This window comes from Abramis brama (genome assembly GCF_963993115.1).
Source record: "Abramis brama genome assembly, chromosome: 11".
NCBI classification, from domain to species: Eukaryota; Metazoa; Chordata; class Actinopteri; order Cypriniformes; family Leuciscidae; genus Abramis; species Abramis brama.
Window position 1 is genome coordinate 38,114,684 of NC_139973.1, and position 11,849 is coordinate 38,126,532.

At 37.0% G+C, this 11,849-nt stretch overlaps 1 protein-coding gene across 1 annotated transcript; it reads right to left on the minus strand.

Annotated features, from left to right (window-relative positions):
* Positions 1–56: 56 nt before the first annotated feature.
* Positions 57–11,478, minus strand: rad54l (RAD54 like; the record flags this gene model as incomplete). The annotated part of the gene is made up of 18 exons (XM_084128106.1): positions 11,167–11,478; positions 10,920–11,000; positions 10,559–10,672; positions 8,439–8,499; positions 8,199–8,334; positions 8,044–8,113; positions 6,936–7,224; positions 6,342–6,466; positions 5,405–5,555; positions 4,451–4,577; positions 4,294–4,368; positions 3,970–4,100; positions 3,751–3,861; positions 2,649–2,772; positions 2,394–2,472; positions 1,726–1,905; positions 1,444–1,607; positions 57–258 (listed from the first exon to the last, which is right to left on the minus strand). The coding sequence occupies exons 1-18, from the start codon at positions 11,167–11,169 to the stop codon at positions 57–59; spliced, it is 2,223 nt and encodes a 740-aa protein (XP_083984232.1). The 5' UTR covers positions 11,170–11,478.
* Between the last annotated feature and the right edge of the window lie 371 nt (positions 11,479–11,849).

The window sequence follows — 11,849 nt, forward strand, 5'->3', positions numbered from 1 at the left end:
TGATATCAGTTGCACAGTGTTCAGCTTGTATGATCTGATGTGTGTATTCATGATGCTCAGACGACTCCTCTCTGGTCCTCGTGCGAGCGCTGGTGAAAGACGAAGGAGACGGCGGCGTCCCAGGACGCCTGCAGCACCGGGTCCCTCAGGCCTCTTTTATCTGAACAGTGCTGCCAGTTGGACAGATCACTGGTGCAGTCCGAATCATCCGGAGGAGGACGCACCTGACGGTTGTTTATACAGCGCTTGCAGCGAAACCTGACACACACACACACACACACACACACTTAATTACAAATGCCTCTTTTGATAATCTTATTAGAAATGCATTTTGAGATGCCCTCATCCATGAATGAATTTAGTCAAAAAACAAGCCGACGGATGCCGACTAAGTTTTCTCAGTGTGTTCCGCATTGTCGGCAGAAATTGGTCCTCGTCGGCTTTTTTCCAGCCGATTCGTGTTCAGCTGAACGTGTCAGTGCACGGGAATAATAGCAAAACAGCGAGCAAAGAAGTCAAAACAGCACAGATAGAAGGCTGTTCTAATGTTACGTCATCTTACCTGAGTGTTTCTGGGCGAATATTTTAATATTAACATGAGCGGAGTGGAATAAAGAAAGTTATCAGCAGGATTGATATTCAAAAATGCTTTGTTTACGGTTTGTGTATCTGCAGCCGGCAGCGTCGGTTTCCCTTTTTGAATGACGAATATAGATGAATATATCTGCAGAAATAGACAGTTGTCTCATTCACACGCGGGCGCAGAATGCGCATTCGAGTTGAAAGTCAGCTGTAGTTCTCTCAGTGTGTTCAAGTGAAGCTTTTTTTTCCCCGACGTGAGGCAACAACACAGTCGGCTTTCATCAGCGCTAGTTCTTTGGCGTCGGATTGGTGTGTCCCGGCCGGGCTTAAGCAGTTGATTAGACTAAGACTCATCGAGAGTGAAAGCCAGTATCCCACTCATCCAGCATATCTGTATCGCTTTTGTGACATGACGCGCCACAGCTGTTTGAGCCGGTGCGTGATGATGCTGTATGGCAGTGGTTCCCAAACGTACCCTCCCGAGGCATTTCCCACCCTTTTCCTTTAAGGAACAATAGTTGGCCACTTAAATTTCTTTTTCAGTGCATTTTTTTTATATCAGTGCATTACCTTTATAAACAATGTTTTAAATAAAAAAGTTCAATAGAGAGATATAAAATTATGGTAAAATCAATGCCACATTTGCATTCGTGTAGATTTTTAAGAAATTGCATCCTTGCTTGTATAATTTATGAACAACATTAAAATCAAGAACTCGCAAGGAATGTTTTTGTATCGAACCGAGTTTGAGTCTTAAATCGATCTCTATGCACAGTCTGTGTCTATATTTGTTCTTTATGCTAGTAGGTGCTAAATCCACACTTTTACAAAGGTGAGAACGGCAGTAATGTAGCGTTTTACCTGTCATGCGTGTCGCTGACTGTCTTCTCGTTGAGTGAGAAGAGTTCTCGCAGCTCTCCAAGAGAGAAGTGTCTTTCCACATCTTGTTCCTCATCCACTACACAACTACTCAAAGCTTTCTTATGAGCCTGTCTCTGTAAGATCTTTTCCTCTATCGTTCCAGTCTGACAGAGAGGGGAAAAGAAACAAGCTGGCTAATGATCCACTTTTAAATGATAAGCATCTTGTATAAAAGACATTTATTTTAGCCATTTAATTGGGAAAACTTCTCTCTGAACTCACCGACAGCAGTCTGTAGATGAAGCAGGTCTTCTTCTGTCCGTCTCGCCACACTCTGGCCATCGCCTGCTCGTCATTGGCTGGATTCCAGTCAGGGTCGAACATCACCAGGCGATTTGCACCAATCAGATTCAGCCCACAGCCTCCAGCCTTGCTGCTCAGCATGAAGATGAACTCTGGATTCTGAAATTAAATAAACTATAAATATTAGATGAAAAGCAAACATTTCAGTTAGCACACAAGGCAACATTTCTATTTTAAGTTGAAGCACTAAAATTAAAACTGAAGCTGAAATAAAAATAAACTTTAATTTTAAAAAAGCAAACTGAAAACTGAATGCATATAAAAGAGGTAATTAAAAATAAATAAAACTATAACAGTTTAGAAATAGAACTAAAATAACACTAATAAGACTTCATATGACAGGTTGAACACAGAGTTTTAAGTTTTCAAGTTGAAGCACAAAAATTTCTAACTGAAAATTTAAATTTACCTAAAATCTAAAACTGAAGCTGAAATAAAAAATAAACCTAAATAGTGATAAATAAAAAAAAGCACAAAATGAAATAAATGAAAATGAATTTATTTTTTTTACTATAATAGTATAGAAATAGAACTGAAATAACACTAAGACAACTTCAAATGAGAGTATGAAATGGAAACAGACTTACAGAGGGGGTGTTGAATCTCTCCACAACCTTTGCTCTCTTCTTGATGGACATTGTCCCATCCAGTCTAACGTAAAGGTATCTATTCATGAAGAAAAATATATTATTAAACCATCATAAGGCTGAATGGTAATATTTTGGATCATGGCTAGATAATGTTGTGTACATCTATAGCAAGGCAGATGGGGAAAATACTTCCAGATCAAGGCCGCTTGCGCTCTACACTGAAGTTGCATTTATATGATCTGAAATCCTCACCTTCGGGTTCGACACAGTTTTTCAAAAAGGTCCAAAGTCTGTGTGTAGTTAGAGACCAGAACCACTTTATCACTTGTAGTTGTTCTGGTCATCGCCAGGATATAATCCAGTACCAGCATCTTCCCTGAAAAAAAAGGCAGCCATAGATCACGCTCAGACATTAATAAATCAGGCCTTAAATGCCACACAATATGGGTTTATTTGATGTTGATTGATTTAATTATATAGGTTCAGATTCATATTTAATATTATTATTTTAAATAACAGATTCAATTGATTTTACAAATAAAAGGGATTTGATTTTACATGGTTCAGAAAAATGCAGTTATGAAGGTTAAAAAAAAAATGCCACAAATATTGTCAACGCATTTAAATTTTTTATCTCTGACACTCGTTAAATATTACCAAAGTTTAGGGTCAGTAAGACTTTTTTGAAGTCTCATGTTTAACAAGGTTGCATTCATTTGATCAAAAACAATAAAAATAGGAATATTCTATTCGAATATATGGTAACACTTTACATAGGGTTCATTAGTAACATTAGTTAATGTAACTAAAATGAACTAACAATGAGCAACACATTTATCACTGTATTTGTTAATCTTTGTTAATGTTAGTTAATAAAATTACAGCTGTTCATGTTAGTTCACAGTGCATTAGCTAATGTTAACAAGATTTTAATAAAGTATTAGAAAATGTTGAAATGAACATTAACAAAGATTAATAAATGCTGTATTCGATACGTGCAGTTCATAATTAGTTCATGCTAACTAATGTAGTTAAGTAATGAACCTTATTGTAAAGTGTTACCGAATATATTTTAAAATGTAATTTATTCCTGTGATCAAAGCTGAATTTTCAGCATCATTACTCCAGTCTTCAGAGTCACATGATCCTTCAGAAATCACTCTAATATGCTGATTTGCTGCTCAAGAAACATTTCTGATTATCATCAATGTTGTAAACAGTTGTGCTGCTTCATATTTTGAGGATTCTGAACAAAGTTTAAAAGAACAGCATTTATTTGAAACTTTTTTGTAACATTGTTTTGTAACAAGTGTAATTTTTCAACTTTTGAACGGCAGTGTAAGTCAGAACTGACCTGAGAGCTGTGGTTCTACTGCTTTAGTTGAGTAATTTTGTGGGAAGAGGTCCATTGCTCCATCAAAACCCTCTTCTCCTGCCAGACACTTCTCATAAATCAAGGCAGGATCTAACAGAGAGAACAAAAACATTAATTTGCAGTTTTAATGTAACAATAACTTTGTCAGAAAGTAAAAAAAAGGCTGATTATGTCCAAGGTGAAGAGGTGCACACTCACGGTTGCAGAGCTTCTTAAGCGAGGTGATGGACGACAGAGAAGACACCGTGATCTTGCCGGTCTGCAGACTCTCGACAGGTTTGGACTGCTTCAGGAATAACTTGTACAGCTCTTTCTGGAGAGGAGTAAGACTGAAAAAAACACAATTATTAATCTTTAATGCTTCCTTTAAGGCAAAATAAAGTTAAAATAACTGTTTAAGTGCTAATGATGGCACACATGCATGAGGTTACTGATCCTTGTATTAAACACTTGATATTGTTATACGTGTTACTTGTTACTTTTACTGAAAGTAGGGAATATGACTATCAACTGATCTCTTACTTGCAGCAGACGACTTGTTCGATCTTCACAGGCAGATACTTGGAAAGAATATCTGAGGTTCTTCGAATCAAACACCTTAACAAAACAAACACAAGGTTTAATTGAAACGATTTGAATGGTGTGATGGAGTGGCCGGGCCGTTTTCTCTCATGCTCACCTGTTTACAATGCTGATGAGTTGCTGGAGTCTCTCCTCTCCGGCAGCTCTGTCTTTATCACTGGCGTCAGCGTCACGACCCTTCAGGATTGGAATCTCAAAACGTTTCTTGAACTCCTGAGCTGTGCCTGAGAGAAGAGACGATTGAAGAAGCACACACATAAGTCCTATTCGGACGGGATTAACTTTACAAGGGCAGATGGAGTAATGTAATTTTAATGGCCAATTCGCACAGGATAAGAGATCTCAGTAAAACTAGCAGAGGGAGGAGTAACGTTAACTCGATTTGCGCACCGCCGTCCCCCTCCTGTCGTCATGTGTGTATTACGTTGCTTCCTGATATCATGCGTGCAAACACATAACCTATATTTATACATATAAAACAGTTAAGTCCGGTCGAACGATGTATTGATTAACTTCAGATTGGATTGTGTAATAAGCACTTATCTAACGCTAAAAGATGTTTCGTGCCTCTAACAAGTGCTTTCGATCTTCTTTCTGATCTGAATGTGGAAAACACTTGAGTTTTGCCACAGACTCGTCCCAGCGTCTAGAACGCAACTGAATGCTTTTTCAAGCGTCTCCATGCTTGAAAAACTACTTTTAAACAGGAAATGACGAAATATTTACATACATATTTCCAGCGGGTCTATTCGCATGGGATTAGTATCACCTGAGGTCATTTTTCCAGACGTTTTTACTGAAGGTGAAAGTCGGCGTAATTTTTACTGACATTGTATGTAATGATCACTGAGATGCACATTCGGACGGGACTAAAATCACAGACAAGCTCTGGTAATTATTACTTCACCCCTCCACTCCATGTTAAACTAGTCCCGTCCGAATAGGGCTTTAGAAGAGAGATGGACGATTATTGAAGCACACACAATAAATATTGACTGAGTAAAGTTCTCCACAGGATCATGTACAAGTGGAATGATCAAAAGTCTCTTACCAAGGATACCAGAATTTACGAAGTGCACCAAACTGAAATATTCCAGTAAGTCGTTCTGAATGGGTGTTCCAGATATCAGCACTCTCCTCTGAGCGTTCATGGAGTTCAGCGCCTGGTACGTCTGATTGTCTGAGTTTTTCAGCCTGTGACCCTAAAAAAACAACACGGGTACAGTCATACGGGACATGAGGAATGGAAACCCCATGATACACTATGTTCAAAAAGTTTGGGGTCACTCAGTAAGATTTTTTCTTATATAAAAAAAAAAAAAAAAGTCAAGGTTTCTATAGTTCATCAGCAGGAAGAAATTGTTCCGAAAGTAATTCCAATGACATTGTTTCTCTGTGCCATATTGTTATAGTTGTGGTGTGAACTCTGCTATTCTTTTACAATGATTTTTAGAACTATCTTTATCGTTATATGTATCGCCCTTGGTGTGAAGAGGCTTTTATTCTCATCAAAGCCACATTTTTTATCTGAACAAAAATACAGTAAAAACAGTATTGTGAAATATTATTACAAAATAAAATAAATGCTGTCTACATTAATATATTAATCATTCTAATAATATGCTGACTTGGTTCTCAAGAAACATTACTATTAATGCTGAAAAGAGTTTATTTTTGTGTAAACCATGATAATATTTTTAAAAATATTTTTCTACAGCATTTATTTGAAATAGAACCTTTTATAACATCATAAATGTATTTACTTTCCCTTTTGATCAATTTAAAGCATCTTTGCTGAATCAAAGTATTCTTTTTTAAATGGTTTTCACTTGAGTAAATTTCCATGACTTAAAAAAAATAATATATATATACATTTATCTTACCTTTTAAGGTCTGAAAATAATTTTTTTAAAAATCCCTAATATTTTTAGGCTTTCTATGAATCGTTTTATTATTATGTACTTTTTTTATTATTATTGTACACTTACCTCGTCACAGATAACCAGTCCAACTTTGCCTTTGTGCAGGACTTCAGTGTGGAGGCGGAATGTTTCATAGGATATTATTAAGATAGGAGTTGGCACTCTTCTGCCATGCTGGGAGATGAAGTTCTCTGAAAGAACACATGCGATGACATGAACATGTAGAGAAGCTGAATAACAGAGTCATTCAAAACAGAAGATGAAGTATAGTGACCAGCTAATGTGGGGTTTTTAACATCCAAATTACTCAAATTAAACATTTAAAACGCACACACACTTTATAACAAGAAACAAGCCAAAAAAACAAAGACAAATCTAATCAGTATTTTTGTCTTGTTTTCCAGTCAAACATAAAGAAAACATGATAAATGTGCATAGGAAATTTAATTTACTGGCAAACAGTTTTTTCTTGCTTTAGGTGCAAATTTAACACGATTTACTGAGGCTTATGCATAAAATAATAAAAGTAAGACAAACAATGAATTCAAGATATATTCTCAGGAAAGTCTTCTTGATCAGTTTTGCATCTGAAGTGAAATTGTCTCGTCTTAAAGCCTATAAATAACACCTGTTGTAACAAAATAATGAGAAGAAGAATACCAAGTTTGCGATCTATCTCCTCTTTGGAGCCGCCATCGATAGCGACAGGCTGCACGCGTCCACCCAGCCATTTGCCCACTTCATTGTACCAGTTTCGCACGAGGCTTGAAGGGGACACGACGATGGCCTTGTCGATCTCAGGTTTGAAATCAGGACTCTGCTTAAGTAAAGTCCACATGAGAGTAATGCACTGCAGAGTCTTTCCCAGCCCCATCTCATCCGCCATTATACAGCCGTACGAGTTTTCAATCCGCCTTCCTGTCACACAGTCCCACAGGAACTTCACACCCTACGGAAGAAAATTATAGGGATTATCTGAAAGGTCTTTCCCAAAAATGTGGGATAAAGATTTATAGAAGAGAAAGGGCTTAACATTAACTATTTTGCTCACCAGCCACTGTTACTAGTGGTTTTCAAAAGTTACTAGCCACTCAGCATTTTCCCTGGCCACAATTTTGACCGATACCAATGGGAAAAACTGCCATACAGATATGTTTATTATTATCTCATAATTTGGCAGCAGGTTTATTAGGCTGCTGTCACTTTAAGACATGACGCACAGATCCATTATACTGTTCACACACTTAGGGTGTGAGCACAAAATCTGCAGGAATGAGTACAATTGTGAGCAATACACGCAATTCAAGCCCTGTAAATGCAACAATACTGATCCAGAGCAAATGAAACGAGAGTGAGAGGAAGAGGGTTTGTGTGTCACTCGCTGTCAGAGATGAGAGAGAGAGAAAGCGCCAATTATATCGTGTATCCATTCAGTGGAAAATTAGTATTGGAAGCTTTTCAGATATTTCAGCATCGATACGTTAAGAAAAATCTATATTTCTGACAGCATTACATTGCACTTAGTTTATTATCTCGGGTGCCTTTTTAAAAGACTACAATTGAAAATATTATTTATACAATTCAACCCACCAAAGTGGCTAGTAGGAGTGACTGCGTTACACGCCACTGCTGAAATACACCCGCATTTGACGGCGTTATTGTCAAGCCCTGGTTATAATTATAGTGAAAATATCTGACTGATATTTGAGACCTTTTGAGGTTCTTCTGTAACAATGCACTCACTGCACCCCTATATAGCAAATCATACCTCTCGCTGATGGGGCCGAAGCACTTTAGTGAGCACTGGATCTACCACCACATGCACTGGTAACTTCTCCCTGCAAAAACAATCAATCACAAGGTCGATCATGTCATTGGTGAGGAGCTGCAAAATAAGACTGATAATCAACAGATATGACTGACTTGTCTGCTTTGATGAGCTCGTGAGCGCTGATGGCAGGCGGCTCGTACAGAACCAGAGCTCCGTCTTCAAACGGGTCGTGTAGGGCCTTCCTCACACCGGCCCGCTTCAGTCCCAGAGCGCGCAGACCCAACGGGCCTGATCAGAGCAACACAAGACCCTCTGAACCTCCACAACTCGCTTAGCATCACACTGATTACTTCATAAACAAATACATAAACGAGCTATGAGTACAGATTTACCTGTATAATTCTGAATGGGGACTTTAAACGGCTTTGATAAGATCTTGCGAATGAAGTCTTCCTGTAAAAAAAATATTAAAATAATCAGTTAATTATAGCTCAATATCCCCCGGTGTCATAGACGAGGCTTATTCTAGCCCTCGACTGAAATGCATGATTGAGCTGTTTTAACTGAATGCATTGATGCATCTTAAAATATGTCAGTGCTATTGTTTTGTCCCAAGATGCACAGCAGCAATGTTTTTTCTAAGACACATTTATAAAAGCTACTTAAATGTCCTGAATTAACTAAGGCTTAATCTAAGCACTGTCTGTGAAACCGGGCCTGTGTCTAAATGATATTCTCTCTGTTCAAGAATTTACCAACAGCCTTGCACATTTATAAGATACTTGACTGCACTGACACTATTGGATGAGAACAAAACTCGAACAGAATTGAGCTGGATTGATGACTCAAAGCAAATAATGCTAATTTCTTCTATCCACATTATTCCTACGCCCCATGATGTTTTCAAATCAGTGAAACGCTCGCTCTATGAACGCAATACAAGTGTCACAATGAGATGACAATCTACTCACTCTTCAACCATCGAACATTAAAAGGAAATTTAAAAGTGTAAAAGCATCAACAAGGTATTTCAACAGCCCAAATAACCACAAAAGCACGAGTCTTTGATTAAATATCACAGTATAATATATATATATATCTGTATTATGTATGTTGCCTTAATCAGAAATGTTCATTAACTTCAGCATTACGTGATACTATTTCAGAGTGATTTCCGTCATTTTGACTGATAATAAATTGCATTTACTTGTGAAAACAAACCTGGAAAGAGTCGTGAGGATTTGAGGAGAATAACGAGAGATTCTTCGTGCATTCCAGTGAATTATTAATGGAATATATCGTTAATTAAATCGGGAGAACAAACCACAAATGTGCAGCATATGTTGTCCTTTTTCATACTTTTACAGCGGATTGCAAAGGGGGAAAAAAAATAATCATGAGGAAAATAAAGCAGCGACTGAAAAGAGCTCTTGCCATGGATATTCTTGTTATAACATGTCACGTTAAAATACCAAGTGTAACGTTATTCTCATGATGTCTGGAAATAAATCTTGAAGGAAAATTGACAGATCAGCTTTATTTTATTATTTGTAGCGCAACCTTATGATATGAAATGATTCGTTTCAGCCTTTTTGAATGGAAGTTGCCCAAACCGGAAGTGCCACCCATAATTCAAAACTCTGTAAGCTCGTCAGGAATAAGGTGGATAGAGCTGCTTATTGGACTCAGTTATTGAATGATGTGAACTCATGTCCAAGCTGATGAACTTTACACAGCAATAGAGGGGTGCAGGTATGACATCTGAACCCGGAAGTCTTATTCGCCGCCGGTTCCGTCAAGATTTTAGTCCTCCAGGTTCTGACGTCACACCTGCACCACTCTACTGAACTGAACATCAACACTGAACTGACTTTAACCATGGTTTTACTACAAATTAACCATGTTTTTGCTATACTAACCATAGTTTAACCATGGTATTTGTTGTAAAACTGGTACTCAATCTACCAAAAAACTATGGTTACTAAACTTTTACTGTAATAAAACCATGGTTGATTTTCGTGAGGGAATTGAGCTGAATAAAGATGTCACTTCTGTCTTTTTTTAGACCAGAGTTTCAATTAGTCTCACATTTAATGAAGTATGTCTAATTTAATCATTAGTTAATCACTGTGAAGCTGCTTTGAAACAATCTGTATTGTATAATGTGCTATATAAATAAAGGTGATTTTAGGGTCTAATGTAACCTTCTGTCAAATCTATCCCAAAAAATACAGTGCATCATCCCAAAAATTGCCTTAACTGTCTGTTAGGATGACGTGACTGAAATCTTGATGCGAGGACAGAAGTCATTCCAGCTTTAAATGTAAAAGAATCACTGCAGTTTTTATTTATTTATTTTAAAATGGCTGTACTCACACACTTACGCCGAAAGGATTGATTTTTGTTTTTATTACTATTTTGTAAGGAGTTGTTTGTTAGATTTCCAATGTGTAACAAACAAGTCTAAGTGAATGTGCCTCTCTGTATTTAATTTAATATTTAAAAAACTCACATGCACATTGCCATCTGCGCAGAGGGGTGTGTTGGTGAGCGGCGTCAGGGGTTTTCTGAAGGGAGAGATTAAGTTTTCTCGAGAATCTCGACAGTTTCTCTTACTCTGTGATCCCTGTGGGAGTGACAGAAGTCAAATCAATTCAAAGTGTGCTTTATTGACATGACAAATGTTACAATGTATTGCCAATTAAGCATTTCTAATGTTTACAGTGAATCTAGAAAACACAAACACATACATACATACATATACTGTATATATATATAAATAAATATGAACAATTTATAATTCAGTGTGTGTGTGTGTGTGTCAATCAATCACATCCTCATTCAATCAAGAGCTTTAATTGTGTCCCACTCACGACTTCAGGCTCCCAGTCCTCATCGTCTGAATCCGGCCCTTGTTTCCTCTTGGCCATCTGACTGGGTGCTAGACTTCTCCTCTGAGGTTATTAATAATAAAAGTAGATTTTACCCAATTCTCTCAATACGAATCAATAACAACAAACAGAACATACACTAAACGTAACTTAGGCTATACACAAAGCTCACAGGTATCTAAACATACATGAATCGACATCAAATTAAAGGATTAATATAGCAACCTACCATTCTGAATCAGGAATTTAATCCAACTTAAATAACTTCATTCAAATAAATATGCATTTTCTTTTTCCCCTAGTCTTTTTTTTCTGAGGCGAAAATGCCTCAGGCTTTATATAAATAACTTTACTGATCCGTTTAACGAAATTCCCACACCATCGTTTTCAACAACAACAACGAATATCGTATTTAATAAGAAATTAACACTGACATATTAATTAGAACTGAAAACTAAGTCGTAGTCGTAGTCGTTGTTGTTGTTGTTGTTAAATACTGGCATGTTTGAGAGTCCCGCGCAATGTGCACACTTCACACTCTACGGCAAACGGGAAGCGACAAACTTGGCTTGACATGCGTTTCGAAAATAAATGGTTCTGCGACCTCAGGCTGCGACAGAAACAGAACGAAAATATCATAATATAATAAAAAGGTATAATATAAATATTAAGATAATATAAATACAATATAGATTTAAATTGTAATCATTTTCTATTAGGCTACATGATAGGATTCGTCATTAGGGAGTAAGTATGCCAATGGCATCAAAACACAAATATATAGAGTTATAATGTCTTAATGATTGTATTTTACTCAATTCTAAGGTTTTTTGTTGATAACAGTTAATAATATTAATCATATTATCAGTGTAGGCTTATGCACTGTAGGTATTTTTACTTTGATTAATTTGC